Raw genomic sequence first — 27,681 nt, forward strand, 5'->3', positions numbered from 1 at the left:
AAAGATGGGCATTGCCAATGGCATAACATAGTATCTATAAGTTGTTTCTGAAAATAATAATGAGAAATTGAAAGGTTTGACCAAGATAAAGAATAATGAAATCAGTATGGGAAATGAATAATTAAATTTACCTATATTGCTTATGTACAGACCTAAGTTTAAACCATCTTGGGAATTTGAATTTCAGGACTTACATAAGTATCTTTTTTGACAAAGAAAAAATACAAAAGTCAAAAATCTGGGAGGGGGCACAGGAAAGTAAAAAGGCTGAGTGCAAAAGCAAAGTATCTCTCTCTTTTATTTATTTTTTTTTTTTTTGGTTTTTGGGTCACACCCAGCGGTGCTCAGGGGCCACTCCTGGCTGTCTGCTCAGAAATAGCTCCCGGCAGGCACGGGGGACCATATGGGACACCGGGATTCGAACCAACCACCTTTGGTCCTGGATCGGCTGCTTGCAAGGCAAATGCAGCTGTGCTATCTCTCCGGGCCCCAAATTATCTCTTTTTAAGGAACATAAGTTGAGTGTTATTTGCTAAGACAAATATATGGTTAAATATAAATCATATAAAGAGAAACTATTTGATTAGAGAAAGAGTTTAGATGCAAATCATATATTATGTTAACTATAGAAGAATCTTTAAGAGGTCAAAATGATAGCACAATGGGTAGGGTGTTTTCCTTGCACACAGTTGACCTGGGTTCAATCTCTGGCATCCCATATGGTTCTCCAAGCCCGCTAGGAATAGCTTCTTTCCTTCATCTTCTTTTTTTGTTTGTTTGTTTGTTTTGGGAGTCACTCGATTGCCCTCAAGGATTTTTCCTTGCTCTGCATCGAGAAATCACTCCCAGCAGGTTAGGGGACCATATGGGATGCCAGGGTCAAACCCAGATCGGTCATGTACAAGACAAGCACCCTACGTGCTGTGCTATTGATGCAGCCCCTGAAAAAATTAATTTCTGAGCACAAAGCCAAAAATAGCCCCTGAGTACTGCTGGGGTGCCTCCCCCCAATGAAAAGTCTTTGGAATAAAACATCCTATGAGATGAGTAAACATCTAAAGTTCAACTACCTTCCTTTTGTGATTGATCTTAAGTCTTTATTTTAAGTTTAATACGGGCTTTATGTTTGTTTGACTTTGATTTAGTTTTTGGGCCACATCAGGTAATGCTTGTGGCTTATTTCTGACTCTGCACTCAGGGGTCACTCCTGATGAAACTTGAACAACATTTGGAATCCCTTCCTGGGGGGTGTCAGGAATCAAACCTGGGTTGAACATATGCAATACTAATTCCTAACCCACTATCTACCTCTCCTGCCTCCTAGGTGTTTTATAAAATAGTTCATCATTAAAGTCATCACAATAGGATTATGACATTTATCTTTCCAGACCCTGTATAATATACGTAGACAATTCTTTCCACAATCCAGATTTCAGAGACTTCTTGAATGCAGTCCATTTTCCCAGACTTCTTTTCTGCATGTAGGATCGATTTTTTTTACCTTCATTTTGGTTATTCTTTCTCTAAGGCAGCATGTGAACCAATCAAATAGAACCTATTCTTACCACTTGGTCTTTCTTGTCATTCTTTCATCAAAACCTACCTTGTACCAGGCATCGTGATCAAGATGTAAATACAGAGGATTAAACTCTCTGTCCCATTTTTCTAGAGGCCAAAGTATAATGAGAAAATCTGAGCAATAAATATGACTGCTATCATTTATATGATCATTGACTGTGTTTTATTATGGTCTATATATGGTCAACTTGTCTTTTCCAAGAATGTGTTTGGGGGAGGATATAGATGAGTGATGAGCAAAGCCATAAAGAATACAACCTTTTCCAAAGATTTTGTAAGGCAATCTGCAAAGAGATAATTCTTACTTCTGCCATAGATCAAGCTACCACACATTCAGCCCAGTGCTCAGGTCTGGCCCAAGAAATTGTCTGTTTGGGCAAGTCCACAGCAGGTCAAGTTTGGATTCTGTTTGCCCCACATTATAATTGTTTTCCCTTTGCACCTGGCATCTATTTTTTTTTTTTTTTTTTTTTTTGGTTTTTGGGCCACACCCGGCGGTGCTCAGGGGTCACTCCTGGCTGTCTGCTCAGAAATAGCTCCTGGCAGGCACGGGGGACCATATGGGACACCGGGATTCGAACCAACCACCTTTGATCCTGGATCGGCTTGCTTGCAAGGCAAATGCAGCTGTGCTATCTCTCTGGGCCCTGCACCTGGCATCTTAATGAAATTGTCCAGATTTCAAAGTGGGGGGGGGAAAGTTTTGGTGTTTCCTACTCTCGTGGTCCTCAGGAAATTATTTAACTTCCCCAAAAGGCACTTTCTAGCCAGTGATTGATTGATGTTAATGAAAACTTGAGTTTTTACTCAAGGAAACAAGTAAATAGAAAATGAGATACCAATTTTGAGAAGAGCAAACATGTATTTTCCTGGTAAGGATTCGAAAACGACTTCAACACCAAGATTAGAAATGCTGGTCAAGGAAAGAGAGGCATTTAGGATCATTTTCAAAGAGATAACAGTTGCCATTGAATTCAGTATTTCTCTCTCCTCACTGCTCAACTTCCATTCAGGCCTGGGATCAGTCTCCCCATTTTCCAGCCTGGGTTTGTTGTCCTTCCTCTAGTTTCCTCTTGGTCCTGGTGGTACGTTGGGGAGGATGAGCATCGAAGGAAGCAAACACGCAGTGCTTCTTTCCCAGTTATCCAAGGTTTTAACCAAGAGGCATTCAGAGAAGGCCAGGAAGAGAGTAGGGCAAAGGCTAGGCCAGCATTTGAGATATTGTCTGGTATGCCGTGGAAAAAAACAATTCCAATTTTATCCTTAACATGCGACTTCGACTCACAAATAGGCCAAACATTAGATTATTTCATAATAATAAAGCAATTATAAAATAAAATGTGTTTATTTTCTTCTTAGTCAAGACTTGCTATATAGTCAATAGAGGCACAGAGTTAAATTTTTTTAACATTTTCTAATGGTGGTGTGCCTCGTGATTTTTTTTTCCATGAAAGAAAGTGTGCCTTTGCACAAAAAAGCTTGAAAAAACCGGGCTAGGCGGCCTAGCATGCAGCAAGGGGCCACGCAGGGATGTTTCCCGCCCAGCGGGCTAGTAGCCGGGCTGCGCGGCTGCAGGCGCGAAGGCGCGCCGTGGGGCCCAGTAGGGGGCGCCGCAGCGCCGCACTGCAGCATCCCGGCGGGGCTGAGCTCGCTCGCGTCCTGCCGCAGTGGCTCGGCCGCCAGTGGGGAGCGAGCTGCAGCGCCGAGACCCCCCGGCGGCCCGCCCGCCGCCCCTCCCACCGGCGCTCGCTGCCCCACGCCGCGCCTCGGACGGCCCGCCGGCCTGGCAGCACCGTCCCGGGGAGTCTATTCCAACTTGCGGGGGACCGCGGCTCTCCCCGGGCCTGGAGAGTGCAAACAGGTGAGTGCCACGCACGTGCCCCGGTGGCTTTCCCGTGCCAGTCTCTGCGAGTCTCTGGATGCCCTGGTCTGGGTGGACCCCCTGCGGGATGGCTTTGGGGGCTCGCTGGGAGGGAGGGAGGGCGTCCAGCTGCAGAAGCTTCCCAGCCCAGATCCAGACGGCTATGAAGTACCCCCAGGATTCGGGCTGGGTGTACCCCCAGGGGAGATTCAGGCGTGCATCCCAATCCACAACGATTGCTTGTCCTTTGCAGCATGCGACCTGTTGCTCTCCTTGCGGGGATCCAGCCGGAGGGGTTCCCTCTGTCACCTCGGATGCGTGGCACTGCGGGCACTGTCAGGGGGAAACGCGACGCGTATTCCAGGGGTGCAGGGAAACTTGACTTTAGAGCTATAAGCAACGTGCGTTGGCCCAAGGGGAAGCTCATTCCCAAAGCCTGACTCGGGGGGAAAGAGGGGTTCTGCGCCCCTCAGCAGCTGCACTTTAGAGATTACCCGTCAATAAAGAAGTTGGGGGTGCAGAAAGATGAGGCTTGGGATGGGTGATGCTTGCTTGCATCCCCCTGCACCCCCCAGGAAAGAGAAAGTAGGACTCTGGCTAAATCTTATCTTGGGAATGAGATGTGATGAATGAAATTTTTCCTTCCATGGGTGGGATTGGAGCATAGAACAGCAGGCAGGGCGCTGGCATTCCAGGCACCCCATTTGTCTGATCACCTGAACACCACCACGAATAATCCCTAAGCACAGAGCCAGGAGTAAACCCTGAGCACTGCAGGGTGTGGCCCCCCAAACCAAAATATAACATATTTGAACAAGAACAGGTCACTCGTGATCTTAGTATCATAGATCTAAAGGGGGTGATCTAAACTTGGGGGTGTTGGAGGAAATTAATGTTCTTCCCTGATAGATGATGAATGCATTCAGAGGGACAGAATTTAAAGACCTCTGCGTTTCTTCTTTCTAAGCATCCTTTCATCTTGCTGGAAACAATGACTTGGAATAAAATCACCACACTTTATCTTGAATAGTGTCTATTTAATGTCTTCAATCTCAAGAATGTCTTAAATAAATAAATAAATAAATAAATAAATAAATAATCATTGTCTAGGTGGTGCTTTAGGAGCGAAGGGAACTCAGAAGTTTTTGTCCCGATAGCGCTGTCCATATAAATGTTGAATGGCTACTTCTAGAGCCAGCCCCAAGCATTCTGCACATGAAGACAATTGTTTTCCCATTACTTTGTAAAAGTTCTGGGATGGCAAATTATACTGAAGCTCAGAAAGTTGGTGACAGGTCACTTGTTACAGTTTCCATATCTGTCTTTGTTTTCTCCTTGTCTAATAGAGCTTTATTTGAAAATGAAAATGAAAATTTTCATTTTCATTTAAAAACTAAAATGCCGACAGATGTGTCTTCAAGTGATTTTTTCTCTGCATAAGTTGGACAATAGCCAGCTGTTTATTAGATTATAAATAAAAATACCGAGTCACACAATTTTGCGTTCTTGTGTAAAATTTCTATGCCATGAGGGCTGTTGGGAGTTATTAAATTTTTGACTCATTTTTTAAAAAATCACACCTGATGGCTACCTTTTGGAGGTAAAAATCACAAAGATAATTACTTGATATTTATGTGCATGGGAAGAAACTGTTTTACATGGAGTAACAAATTGTCAATACAAACTCCAGACACTTACCTATTGGGTGTTTAAAAGACATTCTTGCTATTTTTATTTAGAATCTATAGAGTTTGTTTCTCCCCTTGTGAGTTGCTTACAGGCTATGTCTGTGAGGTAGTTGTGAATCTTAAGCATTCAGCCTTCCCTTAATGAATACATGTAAAATGACAAATACAGAAATCCTTTTATCATTAGCCAAAATTCTAGGACTGGACAAATGTACAGATGTTCAAGCTTCTGGGTTTTGTACTATTAATGATTACTCAGAAGTTTTCCAGGTTTGAAATGAAGAGACTATGAGCTAATGTTGATACTGCCTTTTCCCACCTGCAGCTTACATCCTGGTACTTTATAGTTGAGCACCCACCCCACAAATGTGTCAGGTCCAGCTGGATGAATCAAACACATAGCAGAGAAGATAGATCTTAATATCTTTATAGAAATACTTTCTCAAGATGAAGGAAGTAAGGGAGAGAGGGAAGGAAGGGAGAGAAGAAGGGAAGGAAGGAGGGAAGGAAGGAAGCAAGGGAGGGAGAAAAGGAAGGAAGGAGGAAGGGAGAGGAGAAGGCAAGGAAGGAGAAAAGGAAGGAATGGAGTGAAAGAATAAAGAAAGGAGGGAAGGAAGGGAGAGAAGGGAAGGAAGGAGAAAAGGAAGGAAGGGAGAGAGGAAAAGAAGGAAGGAGAAAAGAAAGGAAGGGAGTGAAAGAAGGAAGGAGGGAAGGAAGGGAGAAAAGAAGGGAAGGAAGGAAGAAAGGAAGGAAGGGAGAGAAGGAAGGAAGGGAGAGAGGAAAAAGGGAGAGAAGGAGGGAAGGAAAGAAGGAAAGAAAGAAGGTAGGAAAGAAGGAAGGAAGGAAGGGAGAGAGAGAAGGGAGAGAAGGAGCATGAAAGAGAAAGCAAATGTACAGATGACAAAACTCTTGAGCAGCTTGTATGTTTACATAACACACCTGTGTTTCCAAAACATATTTTTAAAATAGAAAAAAATGGCTGAGATGAAGAATGATAGGATCTCATCTAGCAAGATTTGATTGCAGTAATACAAAACAGAAGAGGCTGAAGTTTGTATGTGGCAGGTTGGCTTGATCTGAGTAGCAGAATCACAGTACAGCCACAGTGCCCAGTTCAAGGGCAGATCCACTCTTGGTGACCTTTGGTTACCTCATGCTGTCAGATCCCATCGCAAAAGGAGTATGAAATGTTTTTTTTTAGAGAAATAAAATAGACAGATGATAAAAATGAGTGCTATCTGGAATCAGATGAAAGGTGAAGGTTAACAAAGGATCAGCAATGACTCACATCACTTTCTGAGAACGGGAGAGAAGAGCCTTGTTTTTCTAGAAAGGAGAATCTTAGGGGCCAGTGAGGTGTCACTAGAGGTAAGATGTCTGCCTTGCAAGCGCTAGCCAAGGAAGGACCACAGTTCGATCCCCTGTCATCCCATATGGTATCCCCAAACCAGGGGCAATTTCTGAGCGCTAAGCCAGGAGTAACCCCTGAGCATCAAACGGGTGTAGCTGGAAAAAAAAAGGGGGGGGGGAGAATCCCTAGGGTAGGACTTATGCTAGGATAGAAGCTGCTAGGCAATTCAAAGCGTTTTGATCAGAAGAAAAGAAAATATGATCTTGATTCCCTTCCCTTTCCTGAAAGAGGTAGATCAGGCATGGTAGAGTTGTCAGAGGTTCTCAGTTAAGGGATTTGCCTCCCTATGCTCTAGGCTCCTTCCAATATTAATTTCTCTGGTATTTAGGAAACCCTTGTGGGATTCCCATGGCACTCACCTATAACAAATATTGTTATATGAGTATTCAGGTGTCCTCAGCTTTTTGAACACTCAACTTAAGTTGCTTTGCTTTTAGAACCTGTTTTTGCCAACCAAAATAAATTTGCAGAAAATTTTTACTTTTAGGTTGAAAGCTTAAAGGCATGCACAGGATCAAAAAAGAACACAAGGTGTGGGGCAATACTGGTGGCAGCAACTTTTTAGGCCCAGCAAGATCCTTCCAGAACTGTTTCTTACAGGCGTTCCAGATTTTACTCTGTTAGTGTGGTTGTGCTGTTTGGTATGACTTTTTAGGTTATACTAGTAGGAGGGTCTGGAAGTATAAAATGCTTTTCATATAAATGAATGGTTATAGCTTTAGGCAAATGAGAAGATTCTAGAAACATCTTTCAGAGAGTGAGAGCAATCAATTAGAACATTTCCCAAGTTTTAAAATGGATTATATTCTATATATTTTATATATCATATTCTATATGTTGACAACTTGAGATTGACAGTGCAAGGAAATTAAAAGTTGAGATAAGTCTGAATTGACATTAATTGGCAAATTCAGTCAATTCAAAGAGAAATTAATAGTTTCAAATGTGATTCTCCTATCACAGGTATGTATCTGTGTGTTGGACTTTTATAAACACACAGAAGAATTATGCTTTCACTAATTTAAAGTATTTGTGATCAATTATTGACCCCAAACTATGTCCTAATTAAAAATTTCCTTGCAGAAGCATTGTAAAATGTGTTATTATGTGTCAAAATTCATGCATTTTTCAAGTTCTAGACCTATTTATTTCTTAGCTGAATAGTTTACTGTAAATCACTATAGTCCTTTTGTATTTGTGGCAAGGATCAAAATGGAAGATGTTGATATTGGGGGCCATAAAACAGATGCTTAATAAATACCAGTTCCCTTCTCCAGTCACTTTTAATCCTCATATCTCTTTTGTTTAAGGACTGCAGATTTACAATGATATGGTGAATCCGAAGGCTGGAACCAAAAAGATCTTCTCAGCTTTATAGTTTGAACAACAGTCAATTATCTACCAACATTCATCATGGCTAAAAGTGCAGAGGTTAAACTGGCAATATTTGGGAGAGCAGGTGTGGGCAAGTCAGGTAAGATTTTGTGTTGCTTTTTGTATTTGTGTCTTTATCACTGAATTTGAATTTGTGTGTAAGGACAGTTGACATTTATTGTATTTTCATGTGCTGCTATTTTAACTTAAGTCTCTCTTCATCTAGAACTTTTATTTTATAAAACCAAATATTTTGTACTCTTGCTTCTTTGATAAAGTAGCTCTGCTGATCATGCACAGGCCATGAATATATCATAGTGTTGCTATTCTGCAGAGAGATATTAAACATACCTCAAAGTAAATCAAATTGTGAAAATGAAAAAACTTTGCTCTTTTTTCTCTGTTATTTTGAGAATACAATTTTATATCTCATTGTATCTTGATATTCTCAGCAACCAGCCCATTAGTCAAATCTGTGTTGTATACTTAATACATGCTTGTTGGGTGAATAGATCTTTATTAGAAACAGAATTGCTTTGGTAGCCAACACTTCTAAAATTGGAGAAATAAGAGAAAAATTTAGAGTGCATGACCCTAAGTAAAACAACTATTGTCCATGCTGTTGAGGTAAATTTGAATAATCAAGTTATGGCTTATGTTGGTGATTCAGAAATATTTTATATCACAAGGAAAGTTTTGGAGGTCTTTAAGATTAAAGGTTAAATGGAAGAAGTACAAATATATAATTTAATTTGAAAAATATATCTCTGATTTTTTATAATTAAAGCTTACTAATAAAAGGAGATGCTAAAAATATATATCAAGGTAACAGAATTTTAGAGAGAGTTATTCACTTTCTTGCCAATGGAAGGAAATGGAACTGACTTTGCACACAGATTCAGGGAAACACTCAGGCAGAAACCTGCGAGCATATGTGTGAGTACAGAAGGAAACCCTTTGAGTCCCTCACTACCACATATAACCCACATAATCTTTAGTAAACATGCTTAGGTGATATTTCAATTATGTGACCAACCTCTCTTTTCTAACCTGCTCTCTGATTTAATGTCACTAGTAAATGTTTCTTCCTTAACCTAAGAATTCTCTTGTCTTATTTATTTTCAGTTTCTTTTCTGCTACCCTCCTTTCTTCTGCTCCCTGCTTGCTATTGCCTTGGGCAGAAATCAAACCAAGAAAATAGATAGTTGGCAAGACTAAGGCTAATCTTCCCTAGACTGAAGACAGTTAAGCTCCTCCCCATAGATAATCTCCTCAGTGCTTCCTGATGGCGTGAGAAACCAATTTCTGTAGCTGGTTGAAGGATCTGGAGAATGAGGAAACTGTTGCTGCAGTGGAGAATGGTAGGAAAAAGGAGTGGGTGGGAAAACAGATCCTGCCAAGACTCACTAGTCTGAGCCTGTGAATGGATGGTCTAAGCTTGGGGTTGGCTCTTTAGTTACACATTCATTCAGAATTCGTCAGACAAGATGGGAAGGGAAGTTTTCGACCTTATAGCATATACTAACAAAGACTCCACATGGCTTGGAATGTTAAACCTAAGTGTTTAGCTTCAGAGAGAAAGGCTTAGCTGTGTATCTGTCTTTCTCTTCCTATCTCTGTCTCAGAATGAAGTGTCTGCTTTCTCCCATGGAGAACTGCCCAGCAGCCTGGACTCAGACCTCTATTCCTATCACCCCCAATGTATTCAGCTAGTGTTCTAGCAATTACTCTCATTTTCTACCATACCATTTCTTCTTCAGCCTTTTTGTGTCCACTGCTCCATCTTTTTCTTTTCTCTAAACTTTTGAAATGTGGCTTTGCTTTTTTCACCCTGTTTTTACCTTCTCTTAGTTGCTTAGAACTTGGCGATTTTCCACCATTATGGTCCTGATACTGCTTTCAGTATCATTTCAGTATCATTCAGGTTGCCACTGATCAATAACCCACAGATGGAATGAACATGCTCCAGTCCTCCTAGTCCTGTCCTTTCCATTCATTACAATTATTCCTGCCAATGATTTTTTTTCCTTCCCAAGTTCCCATAACATCATACTTCCTGCCACCTCTTTCCAGATCTTAAGCATCTGCTTGAATGGGCTCCTCTTCAGCTACCCAAACCTCAAAAATCAGAACTGCCAGGCTTCTATGCCCCATTATCCTGTCTTCTCCACAAACTATTATATCTCCCTCACTAGCTGTGATCCCTTCTACTCAGTTGAAAGTACCTGATAGGGAACACATTCTATTAATCTTGATTTTTTTTTTTGGTAAAATTCAGAAGGTGAGCTATTTTCAAGATTCTTGCCAGCTCTGAAGTCCTGATAGTATTGATGAATGAGTCCTCTTTGGACTGGTTCCTCCAGTATCCACCTTGTATACATTCTACCTTTTATTCGTTTTCATTTAAGTAAAACAAACATCAGCCCACAACATGCTTTTAAACAATTGCCTTTTTGTCCATGAACTATACACAATCTTTTCTTATTTCAACAGTAGATGGTTTTTCCTAAGACCTTGTAACCACACCTCATTTTAAAATTAGAACCAGTTTGACTCATGCATGGGAGACGATTCTGAAATAGTTTCTCATAGACCAATGTTAACAACCACGGAGTACTTCTTGTCTGTCAACTTTGAAACAAACTGTAGCAATACTGAATTCATATATATTCCAATTCTTTATTAATACACAATGACTGCCTAGTCATGCTCACCTTCCTATTTTATCAGTTTTCTAAGTTACTTGGCTTTTTACTTCATTTATTTATCTATCTATCTTGAGGCCACATCCAGTGCTGCTCAGGGCTTATTCCTGACTCTACTCTCAGAGATCACTCCTAGTAGTATCTGGGAGACCATATGGGATGATGAGGATGAACCTGATTCAATAGTGTGAACTATTTCTATCTATTGAACTACCTCTCTGGCCTCAAGTAACATGGCTTTTTAAATATTTAAGAATATTTAAGGCAGTCTTTACTTGGCATGCACTTCTTTTATTTGAGCAGTTACTCAGATGTTTTCCCTAAATAGTCATCATCTTATCTCAATCTGAAGCTTGTGATGTTTTGTGGAGTGTCTTGTAAGTAGAAATTTAAGACCTGCTTAAAGTCATGATTAAAGTGTTAAATATGTAGGGATAACTCTGAAATTTAAACAAAAACTAATGTTACTGAAAAAACAATGTTTAAAGTCTACTAGCATCTATACTTACTTTTTAACTATCAATAACTAAATGTAGTAAGTCAATAAATGTCTAAGTATTTTAATGTCATGAATATTATTATTGGTGTTTTTATTTTTGTTTTTTGGGGCCACATTCGGTGACGCTCAGAGGTTATTCCTGGCTATGCGCTCAGAAATTGCTCCTGGCTTGGGGGACCATATGGGATGCCGGGGAATCGAACCAAGATCCGTTATAAGCTAATGCCAGCAAGGCAGACACCTTACCACTAGCGCCACCATTCCAGCTCCATGAATATTATTTCTAATTTTATTGAAAATACTTATAATAAATTACTTTAAAATAATACACTTGATATCTACATTAAACTAGTTTCTTAGTCTATAATATCATTATCATTTCAGTGATAATAGTGATCATTGAAACTGCACTTAATGAAAAGTCAAATAATCTTACTTTTTTAGTGTCAGAAAAATAGTCCTTATCTTCCCATGGGCTCAAACTTTTTTCTCTGTAAACATGAAGCAGGGGAAAGCTTTCCTAAGGAAATCATCTTGACATCTGAAAATGGCCTCTGATTTGATAATCTGTGAATTGTTTTAGAGGTCTCCCTTCTTACCTACCCCATTCACTTTTCCCTAAATTCAAACCAGATTGGAATTTGGTGAGCAAATATACCTGTGCTGTCACGTGTCACTTGTAGAGATTACCATAAACCTGCAAGTCAGGAACATGAGCTCTAGAGCTCTACTGATGGTCTGACTTTCAGTTTTATAATCTATTAGATGTCTGAACTTGATCCATCTTTTCCATTTATATAAAAGGGAAACAATCATGACTATGTTAAAAGGCTATTGTTAGGGTTGGGTGTAAAATTGCTACAAAATTTTAGGATAACCTAGCTCAAGTCTTACTTTCTATTATTTACAATTTTTGGAGATAACCTCACTTTAATTTATAAGTTCTTTTGTGATGCATTCAAAAAAGTATATATATATTTATACATATAGACATTTATATTTGTGTTCAAATGAGTATTTTGTTTTTCAGTAAAGTCTTTGTACAAGACAGAATTCTTGTACATCATACCCTCAACACACAACATCTCTTATCTCATCACCCCATTTTTTGTTCTGCCTGATTAATTCTAATCACTGATGATCATGTGTCATATAAGCATAATACATCTTGTGGGTTTGACCTTGGAAATATTGGTTGGTAAAACATCTATAAGTATTTTGGTTTTGTCAACAAATTAATACCTTATAACTTGAAAGTGCTTCTAGTATGTAGTAGTTTTCTTTTTGTTGTTGTTGTTTACATTCTTTTTTAATTTTTTATTTAAGTACCATGATTACACACATGATTATAGTTGGGTTTTAGTCACAAACAGAACACCCCCCTTCACCAGTGCAATATTCCCACCTCCAATACCCTCCCTCCCTCCTTCCCATCCCCTGCCTGTATTCGAGACAGGCATTCTATTACAGTTATTTTTTTTTAAGTTCAGTAAGCTGTTTTTTTTTCTTTTTTAAAGGCTAAGTGTTAAAAAAATACAGTAGTAAATATGTGAAAGTGGCAATTGCTGTTGTTTGCATAGGCCCAGTACATAGTAGTTTTCTAAGCTCAGACAATAGATAGATCCTCTTTGGTTAAAACAGAATAAAACATTAACCAGAACTTTTTCCTGATATCTCGGCCCTATAATGTGTCAGCATAAGCAAACTGAATAATTTGTCAGTTACTAAGATGTACCGAGGTATACTGGTAAACCATGAATGTGTGTACATCCATATATATGTGTATGAGAATATTTACATAGCCTTTTATACTGGGAGGAATCTTCTTCCTTCTGTCTCATTATATCCTTGTTGATCTGTCTGTAGGAGAGTTTGTTGCTGGTTTAAGGGACTTGCTGGCTCAGCCTAGTAAATGCAATGGAGAAGCTGTAAAGCAAAAAGCCAAACAATTCTCAACATATTCTATCTTCTGCCCAGGCAAGGCAAACATGCACCTCCACTTGCTAAAGGTAAAGCTCTAATGACATGGCATGTCAAAAACAAATTTCCGTGCTTGTTGACAGACTGCAAGTAATTAAAACTATCAGACCTGTCATAAAACCTAGAATGCATTCTATATTTATCTGCTTTCATATTAGTCACATTTGTAGAGTGGGGAGGGTCTGAGAGATAAACAATGGCAATTTTGAATTTACTTTCACAGTTGACATTCTCATCTTGACATTGAAATATTGTGTGCCATCGTTAAATATGTGTCTTGAAAGGCTAGTTTCAATGTTAATTGAGTAATGCTCCCCTCTAATTCAAAAGCCAATTGATGCGCTCATCCGTGAAGGCTTAAGTTCATAGACTCAGATTGCTGGGCTGTAAATGGAGTGTCAGATACAAACAAGCTGGTGATTTTCCCCGTTGGCACAAGGAGAAGTGATTTATTTTTTCCTCTTTCTCCCCTGCTCTTGTTCTGTTTTTCCTCCTTCAATCAGAGAATTTTTTGAAAAACCTTATTTCATTTTTATTTTCGAGTAGAACAGAGCAATGTGGATTTTAATGTGAATTTTCTCATTAAAGTACTAACTTATATGAGTACTTTACAGATGGGATATGTTTTTGATGAGATCTCATATAGATTCCATAAAAACAGAACAGCAGTCAATAGCATCTTGGGTGGGGTGGTTTCCTTATGTCACAGAACTCCTTGACATTTTAAATATTGTTTTCTACTTACACACTTTGTCCCCTTCACGGACACTTAAACGTGCTGCATAATGTTTGGATTCTTTTTAAAGAAAAGATTAAAGGGTTAGGGAAGTTGGGATTTGGAAGTTTCTCATTATACTTTATAGACTTTTCCATACAAAATGTTTAGAAAATTAATATTAATCAATAATAGATCATGTCTATTTGAATGTGAGTGTGACTTGCCTACACCCCAGTTAGTGGCTAAAACAGACTTACAAGAAAGAGAAAGTTGTAACTCCAGAACACTTAAGCTTTGAGGCTAATAGGAGGGAGCACACTGGTCTAGGAAACAATGAAGCTGTGCTCACCATAGGACTGTGAGCACGGGCAGCTGGGGACTGACTTTTCACCTCCAACAGTCCCATCATCTCTTCAGCACCTTGGTCACTCTTATTCTAAGATCAGACCATCATGATGCTAAGTTTTCTTCAAATGATTTTCTATAGGTATTTCACTTGAAATCACTCCCATCCCAATTTGGGATGCATCATTCCTTTCTTTTATTCTATAGGGTTCCCTTTCTTCTCTCTGCCTCTATTTCTCTCTCTCTCTGCCTCTATTTCTCTCTCTCTCTCTCTCTCTCTCTCTCTCTCTCTCTCTCTCTCTCCTTTCCTTTCTATGTCTCCATTAACTCATATTTTTAAAATAAAGGTTTGCCTAGGAGACAAAAGGAATTGGTTGTGTTCAATTGAGTAGCTTCTAGAAATATGTACGTGTGCACAGTAATGGGGCTGCGAGTTGTGCGTTGGGCACTGTGTATAGGAGTCTTTCCTACGTGTTTGTTCAAACAGAAGGATACTAGAAATGAGACCCTTTGGTTTCTTATTTAGTTATTTAATGAACTCAAATTATTCTTGAAAGGCCTGAGCAAAAGGTAGGATGGGATTGTGACAAATCCAGATGGGATTAGGAAAAACCAAAAACAGCAGCTACCTTAGTACAATCCGATAAGATTATTTGTGGCTTTCAAGACTTTGTACCTTCCTTTGCCTGCAAAGGTAAAAAGGCACAAAGAAGCAAATTATCAACATGAGTTCATTTCTATCTGTTTATTTCATTCCAGGAACAATAAAAAAAAATGTGTTTAAAACTGCAGGCAAACCCTACAGTGCTTAGAAAAGTTAGATCCCAGCCACTTAAGTCACATGGACTTTTCTAAATATTTTATCTATTTTTAGGTGTTTAGGATGTCTTAAAATAATAAAATTAAAGAAAGAAATGAAGAAATTAAAATCGGTGACCAAGGTGGATAGGCAATGACCAACTTTGAAGCTTTTTTCTTAAGAAAAATATAATTAGAGAGAAAAGGGTACTAGAAAACAAAACTAAAAGGGCATATCTCTGTCCCCATTTTTCTCTGTTTACTATATTAAAAATAACAAATTGTTTTATACTTTAACTGATGACCAATTTACACATTGAAATATTTTCCAGTAAATTATCAGTCATCAATCGGTTCCATTTTGATTCCGACTTGTTTTCCTGGAAACTAAGAAAGACTAAATTTGAAGAAAGGGAGTGAAGAAAACTGTAAATCATCCTTGTAATTCCCCCCACCCCTTATTCCTGGTATTATTCCAATTTGTGGGTTTGGGGAAATCAGCCAAATTTTCAAGGTGGTACTGGCCTTGAAGCCAAAATTCCAATGTAAACGCATCTCTGTTGCTACAGCTGCCTTTGAAAATTGATGTGGCTTCAGAAAAACAGCCATAATTTCTTCCACCCCATTAAAAATGAAAGAAGTTGTATTTTAAAGACAGGACAGTCTGAAATAAGTTGTTGTAGATGGAAATACACAAATATGTAAAACTTATATACCAGTGTATTATATATATGTATATAATATATGTAGAGAGAGACTAAGATGATCATTAGAATTTTTCAATATGAACCTTTGTGAGACTTAATGAGATTTGTTTTTATGAGAAATTTTCAGTAATCACTGACTATTCGATGCAAGGTAAGCCCCCGCTCCCTAGAACTGTGTGTGTTGTAAGTCAATACAAGTAGATTCCTGTGAAGTTTCCCTGAAATTTATATCTCACTTGTTGTTTGGGCTACCTCCTACAAAGTTCGGGGTTTACACTTGGCTTTGTACACAGTGATTACCCCTGGTGGTACTTGGGGAATCATGCATGGCCAGGAATTGGGCAAGAATTAGTATTGTGTAAGGCAAATGCCTCACCCCAGCATATCTAACATCTCTTCAATAGTCCTTTTCTTAAAGCTTTCTATCAAGTGTAAGGAAATTGATTTTTTTTCTGCTAAAGAATTATTTTCTCTTTGTCTTGAGAAAGTATATTGTATTCTGTTCTGCCAAATAATTGAATCAACAAAACATCTGTCTAAATTGGGCCTATTATTCAGCCTTATTTTCTCTGTATTTTAATTTATCTTTCGCCATCATTTGTTATTTATAAAAATAGTGATATGTGCTTATGATACTATGATATTTTTTGTGTGATAACGCACCAGTTTTTTCCCCCTTTTGAGTTTGGAGGCTGCTGTCTGCCTATCCCTGGAAACTTGATGTACATATTATGTTTACCAATTAGCAATTTGTGTTCTGCATTTTAAGTCATAAAGATTTTATGCTTTAGGAATCTGAACATTCAAACAGAGTAAGATAGACATTGAGTCAGGATTACTTTCAGAGAGAATCAGTATGTGAAGAGGAAAAGAAGAGTGAAAATTTGAGAGAACCTGAAGAAAATAATTTAGACTTAGGACTTACTGGAGAAGGAAACCTAGCATATGACACAAATGTTTGAAAATAAAATCTTATCCTAATGGGGATATTCCTGGCAGCTCTCTGGGCTTACTCCTGGCTCTGTACTCAGAAGTGCTCCTTGTGTTGCTTAGGAGGCTATACCAGGAATCAAACTTGGGTTGGCTGCATACAAGGTAAGCACCATAGCCCCTTTACTTTCCTTCTAGCTCTATTGAATCTTTTCCTTATTAAAAGAAAAGTTTCATAGGGGCCGGGCGGTGGCGCTAAAGGTAAGGTGCCTGCCTTGCCTGCGCTAGCCTTGGATGGACCGCGGTTCGATCCCCCGGTGTCCCATATGGTCCCCCAAGCCAGGAGCAACCTCTCAGCACATAGCCAGGAGTAACCCCTGAGCGTTACTGGGTGTGGCCCAAAAACCAAAAAAAAAAAAAAAGAAAAGTTTCATAGTAGTAATTTATGCATGCAGATTTGCATAAATCTATAAATCAATGATAGAAAAAGTCTTTGCTTTAAAATATTTAAACATTGTTTTTGACAAAATATATTCAACAAATGATGTATCTACATTTTAAAAACTGAACCTTTGAAGTTTCCTATTTTTATATGGTCAGCTATTTATTCAACCAATATCAAAGGGCTAACTTTTCTGGAATAGGTTGCTTGGCATCTTGCACATGGTACCAAATTCATGTATATTGTCAAACAGCTTATGCTGCTTCTGCATAAATAGAATGTTCAATATTTTATTCAGGAAGCCTATGCAATTATGGATGAAGACTGGGTTGTGAATAAAGTGAGTTAGAGATATGAATTAGCTTGAAATTTATACTTTATACCTTACTAAGAGTATATTTTTAAATGGTCTCATTCACATGAAATTTGTTTGCTCATCTCTAATGAAATATTTATGGCAACAAGAGCTTAACTATGACTAGAAGTAGGTCATTCCTTGAAATCACACATACATTCATTCAGTTATCATACATTTACTTCATGGAATAATTTTTCATGATTATGGGGAATAGCAAGACTGAAACCTATAGTGCTATTAGGCAGAATGAAGACCAAGGAAAGAGATAAGGTTGCAATTTTGAGGTAGTTTTTTCACTCCAGGACATCTCTGTTTTTACATTAAAAGTCTTATAGTAATTAATTGGATGAGTCAAGTGCAGGGTAGACTAATCTCTTTTGTTTAGGATCAATCAATTGTGTATATTAACTTCCTGTACAATATTCCAGCACAGAAAACCCTGAATCAATACCTGATTGAATAATGGGGCCCTCTAACACAGCATTGCTTTATCTTCTTTGGAAACCAAAACTATTCATTAGCTTCTCCTCACTTCTTCCCAAAGTACCCCCACTAGATTATAAGGGCCCCCTATAGTCCTGTTCTCATGGCAGCCCTTAACATTTATTTCCCTTAGAGAAAGTCTAAACTCATGCCTGAATTTTCTCTTCAATAGTCTATTTGCTCAGTGACCACACTGACCCTCACAGAGACCCTCATTTCATACCATAGCATCATCCTAGGTTCAGTGACCACATATACCCTACAAAGACCCTGATTTCTTGCCACAGCTCCATCCTAGTCATAGAAGCATATGTATCCTCCCTTATAGTTTTGTTGGGTTTGATTTCTTCTGCTAGACTGCTAAAGAAGTTGAATTTTGCATCAGCTTTGGTATTGTGTGCGCCATATTCTGTCTTCTGGAAAAAACATTGGTTTTAAAACATGATGATCTTATTAAAACATATAATATTTTTGCTTTGATGTGTACTTAACTCATTGAAATCATGAGGAATCTCAATGAGATTTTTTTAGGTAACTTACACTTAGTAAAAAAAAACTAAAGGTCTTTAGCACTTGGTGTGGGGTATTAGTCATAATGCCACATCACATTTATTTTTGTATGCATTAACTAAGAGCCATTTAGAACTATCAGAAATGGGTATCATTGGAGGTAAGGTATATCACAGTTATAATCCCTTGTGTAATGTTTTAGGATTATTCATTTCTGTTTCTATCTCCACTTAAAGTACATTGCTATCTAGAGTGCCTGCCAATATTTTACTTTCATTGCTTCAAATGTCTCTTTGATGCAGGAATCATATTCCTGAAACTCAGTCTGAGAGGTGTCTGTATAATGTGCTAAAATGGCCACACGTGCATAACTTGGAACTGCTGCAAAGTCAAACTAAACATGAGGAGGATTTTCTTCGTTAGGTTATATGGGTTGATATCACACATTGTTTCATCGCAGAAATGCATGGAGGGAGGGATTAGGAAAATATGTTTTAGATCCCTGGACCAGAACTTAATTCATACATAATTTTAAAGACCAGAGGTTTTTAGTTCTCTTGAGTTCTCAGATGATGTTGATAGTGAGGTGATTATATTCGGGGCTCCCTTGTACTTAATTTTCATTTATCGTAGATGTTTTCAAGTTTCTGAAAAACCATCTAGTTCAGGGTGAACTGTAGTTAATAGGTATTGAGTGTGTTCCTCATGAAATGCACTAAATAGAAAGCAAACTCTGCCTGGCTAGGTTCACACTTCAGTGGGAAGACAGTGCAATGGAACAAAAATCCTGAAAGGGGAAAATTGCCTGGGAGGCATTTTTGAGATTTCTCAGACAGAATATTTCATTTATATCACGATAAGGAAATTTTTATTTGAATTTGCTTGAAAAAAAAAACAACCTAAAATTTTAGGGCCTGAAACAAAAACACAAAGAGTAGGTATACATGCTGTGCATATGCCGGACTTGGATTTAATTCCTAACAATGCAGGGAGCGGAACAATGCTGTGTTCTTGTGCCCCAGCACTGAATCATCTGACCTGGTTTACTGAGCATTTCTGAAAGTGGCCCTCGCCTCCCTCCCCACACACACATGCCCTGAGCATTACTTGGGAACATCTAGCCCTAAAGGAAAATAAAGAATAACTCTGATGTATTGAGTTTGGGTTTTAAAATGAGTCTTTGAGGGAAGGTCACACTGATTTTGTTTTTGCTTACATTTTTTTAAATGACTTTATTTAAAAAACATGGTTACAAGGTCGTTCATAATACAGTTAGATTTTTTTTTTCAGAGTTACAAAGTTGTTCATGATTGAATTTCAGGCATACGATGCACAACATCTTCACCATTGCATATTTTCTGCCACCGATGTCCCCAGTTTTCCTCCCACTCTCCCCATTGCCAAATGAAATGAGGCAGAGGGGGAGGAATAGACAGAATAAGTGCACTCGTGTGCAATTATAAAAAATTGATAGTATGGTAATAATATCCAAAGACAATAGAGATGAGGGCTAGAGAACCCTCGAGTGAGCTTGCCATAAATAGCGGGAAAGTGCAGTTAGGACAGATAAGGGACCACTATGACAATGATAGTTGACAATGATACTCAGGACAAGAACTGAGTGCTGAAAGGAAGTAAGATGATATGCATGATATCTCTTCAGTAACAACATTGAAAACCACAGTGTCACATTGATTTCTTTCTAGTAAATCACTTTATTTAAACACCATGGATACAAGGTTGTTTATAATATGTTTTTTTCCCACAGACACAAGATTATTTATTATATTTGATTGAGTTTCAATAATGCAATATCCTTCACCAGTGCACATTTCTCACCACCAATGTCCTCAGTTTTCTTTCCAACCCACTTGCCTGCCTATGGGGCAGTTTATTTCTCTGTCTCTGTGTTTCTGTCTCTCTCTCTCCCTCCCCCACCCTCCCTCTCTCCCTCTCTTTTTTTAATCAAAAAAAGTTTAATTAGAAAAATGATAGAAACATCACAGATATTCTACAGGTGAAAAACAAATATGAAAATGTTTTCAACATAATAAGTTCAAAGTACACATTTCGAGTTAAAATGCTTCATTAGTGAAACTCGATGTTGATTCAGTCATGGTGTAGAGTAGACAGACACTAAAAATAAATATTTTTTACCAGTCTCATTTGAGAAACAGGGACAGTGGATAGTGGTGGAGCACTTTACATATATTAAATCCTGAGTTTGAGACCTAGCCCTACATTGTAAAATAAGTAGATTATCAGTTTCATTTTAGAACATAAAGGGTACATTGACTTATTATACTTAAGTTTACTCTGAAGTGCTTTTTGTTGTTGTTGTTGTTTTATTCTTTTTCCCCCTCTCCCTCTCTTTCTGAAAACTACCTTTTACACACTGTGGTTTGTATTTATTATGTAATATTCAGCTGTGTAGTATTCCATTGTAAAGGTATACCACAGTTTCTTTATCCACTCATCTGATCTTGGACACTTGGGTTGTTTTGGATTCTGGCTATTAAGAATAGTGCTACAACGAACATAAGAATGCAGAGGGCTTTTCTACATTGTATTTTGGGGCTCCTGGGTATATTTCTAGGAGTGGAGTTACTGAGTTATATGGAAGTTCAATTTCTAATTTTTTGAGGAATATCCATATTGTTTTCCACAAAGGCTGGACTAGTTGGCATTCCCATCAGCAGTAAATGAGAGTCCCTTTCTCCCCATATACACACCAGCACTGGTTGTTCTGGTTCTTTATGATGTGTGCCAGTCTCTGAGGTATGAGATTATATCTCATTGCTGTTTTGGATTTGTATCTCTCTGAAGATTAATGATGTGGAGCATGTTTTTATGTGCCTTTGGCCATCTGTAGTTCTTCTTTGAGGAAATGCCTGTTCATCTCTTCTTCCTATTTTTGAATGAGGTTAGACATTTTTTTTTCTTGTTAAGTTCTTCCAGAGCCTTTAACCCTTTATCAGATTATATTGGGTAAATATTTTCTTCCATTCTGTTGGCAGTCTTTGTATCCTAGTCAATGCTTTCTTTGAAGTGCAGAAGCTTCGTAGTTTAATGTAGTATCATTTGCTTATCTTTACTTCCATTTACTTGGTCAGTGGTGTTTCAGCTTTGAAGATACTTTTAATTTCAATGTCATAGAGTGTTCTGCCTATGTTTTCCTCTTCCTACCTTATGGTTTTAGGTTTGATTTAAAGGTTTTTAATCCTTGGCCGAAGCAATAGCACAGCGGTAGGGCATTTGCATTGCATGCAACCAATCCAGGATGGAAGGTGGTTCAAATCCCAGAGTCCCATATGGTCCCCCAAGCCAGGAGCGATTTCTGAGCACATAGCCGTCACCGGGTGTGGCTCCCCCCAAAAAAAACCAAAAACAAAAAAAAACAAAAACAACAAATAAAGGTCTTTAATCCATTTTCATTTGACTTTTGTGCATGGTGTTAAAGAGAGTTTGCACTTACTTTTTTATTACCACTTATTGAAGAGGCTCTCTTTGCTTTACAACATATTTCTTGCCCCTTTAACAAAGATTAATTGATCATATACCTGAAGGTCAGTCTCAGAATATTCAAGTCTATTCCATTGAACTGAGAGTCTGTCTTTATTCCAAATACCATACTATTTTAATGACTACTGTTTTCTAGTAAAGTTTAAAATGAGGGAAAGTGATGCCTCTCATCTTTTTCCCCTAAGGATTTCTTGAGCTATTCATGGAAGTTTATAATTCCATATGAATTTCACACTGATTTTTTGTTTTGTTTTGTTTTGTTTTGTTTGGGTCACATCCAGCAGTATTCAGAGGCTACTCCTGACTCTACACTCACAAATCTCCCTGGCAGGCTCAGGGGACCATATGGGATGCCGATATTCGAAACACCATCCTTCTGCATGCAAGGCAAATGCCTTACTGCTGTGCTATCTCTCTGGCTGCTAATTTTTAAAAAATATTTTTGAGTTCTCTTTTGTTGTGTGCCACTGTGTAGCAGTGTAAGAGTTGAAGTCCTAAATTGAAAGAGTAAGAGTAAAAATCTGATACTATTACTTATTTGACTTTTTTTCAGGCACTGTGCATTGAATACAGTGTCTTATAAATGTGAAACATATGTTCTATCATTGGGATAGTCCCTGGCTCTCCCCTCCCTTTGTCTCTGTCTCTCTAACTCTCTCTCTCTCTCTCTCTCTCTCTCTCTCTCTCTCTCTCTCTCTCTCTCTGTAAATAAGAAGCCCATAAATTACAACTGAATTTAATAACTTAGCCAGCTTCCTGGTCATTCAGCAACACATATTGACTTAGATTATTTAAAGAAACACAGGCATACATGACAGTGTAAGTAATAGTTAACTATTTTAATAGCTAGAAGTTTTTTTTCATTCTATCATTTTATACCTTTTATCAGCTTTTCTAATAGCTTTCCAAAAGTGATGCAGTTGCACAGTGACTATACATTTAAATAATTGCATCCCAAATTTAACTCATGATTTTTCTTTCCCTTATCAAATTAATAAGTATACATGTATTTCTGCAATGTTTGTATCTCTTTCAACTTCTTTATCCTCCGAACATATCCCCAATAAAATATTCATATTTGTGGAGGAGGAAGTCTAGAGAATTAGATGGTTACCCTTTTCACAAGTGTCTGAGTGTTTTATTGAGCTCATGTAATTTACAATTAGAAATCTGCTACTGATAATTTGTGTTCTAGAAAAATAATTAATTTTTCAAAGCATTTTTGATTTTTAAATATTACTTTACATAAACATAGTTTATAAAGTTTTTGTATAACACAGTTGTTTTTATTTACACTGGTTAAGGGTGTTGTACATTGTATATGGAAACTCAATCATGATTTTCAAAATATTTTATCTTAAAACTTTTTTAGAAAATGATATCAAGGGGCCAGCGAGGTGGCACTAGAGGTAACGTGTCTGCCTGGCAAGCGCTAGCCAAGGAATGACAGCAGTTTGATCCCCTGGTGTCTCATATGGTCCCCCCAAGCCAGGGGCAATTTTTGAGCGCTTTGCCAGGAGTAACCCCTGAGCATCAAATGGGTGTGGCCCGAAAAACAAAACAAAACAAAACAAAAAAAACAAAGAAAAAACAAAAAAAAGAAAATGATATCAAATTATAAAAATAGAGAATTTTTATGAAGCCTTTATCTTAACTTTCTTCATAATACTTAAATACTTCCTATATAATCCTTGCTATAACATATGGGCAAGGGGCCAGAGAGATAGCATAGAAAATAAGGCATTTATTTACCTTGCATGCAGAAGGACAGTGGTTCGTATCCTGGCATCTCATATGGTCCCCCAAGCCTGCCAGGAGTGATTTCTGAACATAGAGCCAGGAGTAATCCCTGAGCGCTGCTGGATGTGACCCAAAACCAAAAACCAAAAAACAAACAAACAAAAAAAAAACAAGCAAATTCAGCAATATTAGTGATTATAAAATACAATTTGTATAACATAAATATAACTAAGTGACAGATCATAGGATGATTAATTTTATACTCAATTCAGAGCCAAGTTCCACTTGAAAATAGAGTTGTAGAGGAATACAGAGAAAAACACTCAATTGAAAAGGCTAGACCTCATCTGAAGTTAACATCAGAAAAGTCTTTTTTTGAGATATATGCAATTCCGTTTTGGATCATACACAAAATTTTCATCTAGCAATCATCTAGTTCAGGTGAGGCCTTAAGTACTATAGAAATCAATGAGAGGAAGAGAAAACAGTGGAAAATAATTGGGAGGCTCTAAGAGAATGGGAGGGAGATTAAAAATATTAAGTATAATTCTTTTCTTGCTTTTGTGGTTACACCTGGCAGTGCTCAGAGACTACTCCTGACTCTGCACTCAGAGATCATTCCTGGCAGTGGCAGTGCTTGGGGAACTATATGGGATGCTGGGGATTAAACCTGGATCAGCCATATGCAAAGCAAACACCCTACTTGCTAGGCCATCTCTCCAGTCCTCCATGCAATTATTGTGGCAATGAGTGCAACAACTATTTCTTTTTTCCCCCCTAGAAATTAACATATGACATTAAAGATAAAATTAGGAGTGGAAGGACAACAGAACAAAGAATAGGAACTACTTGTATAACAAATAAAGAAATAGGAGGTATTGGGGGTATAGGAAGCCACATTTCAATACCTTACTGGTTCAGTTAGATAAAACTTTTTCAGAACTTTACAGAGTCATCATTTTAAGTCAGTCATGACTGAATTTCAATCATATCATGAACTTTACCCTTCTCTAGTGCGCTCCTCTACATATCACATTATCTCCTTTCAGCACCCAGTTCTTTTTTTTCTTTATATAAAAAAAAGAAGTGATCCTTTTTATTGAGTATACAATCTTGGAGAATCTATTTGGAAGTATTCTTCCTTTTTTAAAATTTTTTATTTTATTGAAACCATTATGATCCTCAAAGTCCCTCACAGTTGAATTTCAAATATACAGTGAATCAGGACCATTCAGTCAACCTTCAATCAGGACCAGTGTCAACCTTCCTCCACCAATGGACCAGAGTGCATCTTATACCACCATCTTTTGGCCCCTGGCCTGCCAGTCTAATAGGATCATTTAAGTTTAGATTGCTAAAGTTTAGGTCTCTTAATTCTATTGTTATTGACTTTGACTTGGATATTTCATTCTGTCTGTGTTTGCCTCCACCAATGAACCTGAGACTACTTGACCCATGGCTCCCATCCTTTTCTTTTTTTTTAATTTTATAGAAAAATGCAAAAATATGAAGTAAAACAAAGTAATTTGTGTCCTAAGGTTCTATGAAAAAGGCAAATGCCCCTAATTAAAAGATAAAAAATAATAAAATAAATTAAAAAAAGAAAAAGAGGGTTGCAGTTTTTTTAATATGTACAGCAAAAGTTGGGAAGAATAGAAAGGAAAAATATTGGGCCTAAAATGAGAAAGACCTTACCTAATGAAGCATCCCTCCATAAGACCAACTATAGGCTCTGGGCATACTAAATTGTCTAACCCAAAGTCTTTCTTCATGGTTCCAATAAAAATTTTCCTCCATCATGGGTCGCAGTCAGGCTTCTGTAATTAGAAATCTTGGTTTTCATACATTCAAGGTGTCACAGAGCACCTTCTGGTTTCATCTAACTGTGAGGTGGCAAGGCAGAAAAACCCACCCTGAAATTAAGTTGTTTCTGTTTTCAAGTCATTGTGGGGGGGTCATATGAACCCACTCTGGAGCAAGTTGGTACCATGAAGCCAGCATTAGGGCCTTCACCAGTAGAAGTTCGATTTCTGGTGCAGGTTCAGAAAATCATGCAGGTTCCAAAGATGGGATCTAAGGTTTGGGGGTGAATAGCTGACATTCTATTGACTGAAGCCTAAATCAAGTCTCTGTGACAAATATTAAGGGTGAAAGGCCCCCCCTGCAATATAAAATTTAGGAGTTCCTATCCATATTAGATAAGAACTTCTTTCTATATGTAAGATGTCTACATTTTAATGTGCCTATGTATAAAGGAACAATGACACAAGATACTACTGGTTAGCGCCCAGTTTTTATTCAAAGTGTTCATTTTAAATTATCGTTGTCATAGTGGTTCCTTTTCTGTCCTACCTGCACTCCCCTGAAATGTGTGGCAAGCATCCTACCATAGCCTGGTCCTCCTGGCTTCATCTCTCTGTGTCTGGAAATTAATATCACTCAAGTGCCCAAAAAGAGATGAATGGATAAAGAAACTATGGTACATCAATGAAATACTACACAGCTGTTAGGAAAAATGAAGACATGACATTTACTTATACATAGATGGATATAAAGTATATTATGTTGAGTGACATGAGTTAGAGGGAGAGGAATAGATCTAGAATTATCATACTCATTGGTGGTAGATTTAAAAAAACAGCATTTTATTATTCCTCAGGTATTGGAGGATGGGCTTGGGGTTTAACAGACCACTTACTAGCTGTGAATGTGGTTAGCTTAATTTGATGGTGTTCCAGTTTGTTTAATAAAGTACAGTTAGTAATAATTATCTTAGGACACCCAACCCAAATGAGATATTATAATATCAGCAATCATAATAATTAGCCAATTTTATATACTGTGATCCAGCCATATTATACGCTCTGACACATATAAACTCATATGATTATTGTATCAGCTATACAAATCTGGTCCTATTTATTAGCCCTTCTTTTCCAGTGAGAAGCCTGAAGCACAGAGTCACAGGAAGTGATAGATTTATGCAGAGTCACAGGTAATGATAGTTTGTGACATCTGAAGGATTTGAAATCTAGGCTTTTTTTTTTTTTTTTTTGGCCACTGTGTCTGCTTTTTGTGTAATATCTTGAAAATTTCTAACAAAATCTCACATTACTATGGGCTGAACAATTTCTTTTCACATCTATCTTCTCTTTTCACTAATTAGGAACATTGATTTGGATTAATCAGTGTCTATGAAACATGCTTAACATTGCTTAGATGTTTGTTATAAAAAATGAGAGAACCATATCAACAGAAGTTGTGAATAAATTACAAGTGAGGCTGGAACACTAGTACAATTGAATAAGTCTCTTGTCTTGTATGTGACTGACCTGGGTTCAATCCCCGAAATATAGTTCCCTGAGCCCCACCGTGTAATTTTTGAGTGTAGAGCCAGGAGTTAACCCTTGAACATCATCAGGTGTGATCCAAAAACTAATTAAAAAATAAACTACCCAGAGATCTGAAAGTTTTCAAGTAACATTTTTATACTAAATTTTGCTTACAATTTTATGCTGAAATTTCTTTTTTTTTTTTTTGTCTTTAAAGTTGAGCAACATGTGAAGGAGTTACAAAGGGAGGAGGAGGGAACTGTAAAGAAAAATGGAATAGCTTAAAATTTAATATGTGAAAAATGTGAAATGTGTTAAATATCCCCAGTGGAAAGGGAGGAAACATTAATAATTTGACCTGGAAGAGTCCCAAAAGCAAAACTCAGAAGCTTTATAAAAATGTGGAAGTTCTTGCATCTCGATATTAAGGAAAATATATAGTCAGGATAAAAATTTTGAATCATGGTATGTGTTTAAAATATTGGATTTCAGGGATTTCCTTCACTATTTATAACAATGAGAGGGTGTTTTTCCTTCACTGAAATACAAGATGTTCTTGTGAACTAAAGAACTAGAAGAATCAGGCTCCTACCCAAGGCAAAGTGCCAGAAGGCTTCAAACATTTTATGAGGGCAGCTTGGTAGAATTGGATCCCATCAGATAACTTAAGATCTTTTATCTGCTATGAATAATTCATGAT

At 37.8% G+C, this 27,681-nt stretch overlaps 1 protein-coding gene across 1 annotated transcript in view; it reads left to right on the forward strand.

Annotated features, from left to right (window-relative positions):
* Nucleotides 1–7,854: 7,854 nt before the first annotated feature.
* RERG (RAS like estrogen regulated growth inhibitor) overlaps nt 7,855–27,681 on the forward strand; it is a 102,826-nt gene continuing 82,999 nt past the window's right edge. Inside the window, exon 1 of the mRNA XM_049783706.1 lies at nt 7,855–8,012. Coding sequence (XP_049639663.1) covers nt 7,952–8,012 — 61 coding nt within the window. The 5' untranslated portion in view covers nt 7,855–7,951. The remainder of the gene's footprint in view (nt 8,013–27,681) is intronic.

This window comes from Suncus etruscus, chromosome 11, assembly GCF_024139225.1.
Source record: "Suncus etruscus isolate mSunEtr1 chromosome 11, mSunEtr1.pri.cur, whole genome shotgun sequence".
In the NCBI taxonomy this organism is placed as follows: Eukaryota; Metazoa; Chordata; class Mammalia; order Eulipotyphla; family Soricidae; genus Suncus; species Suncus etruscus.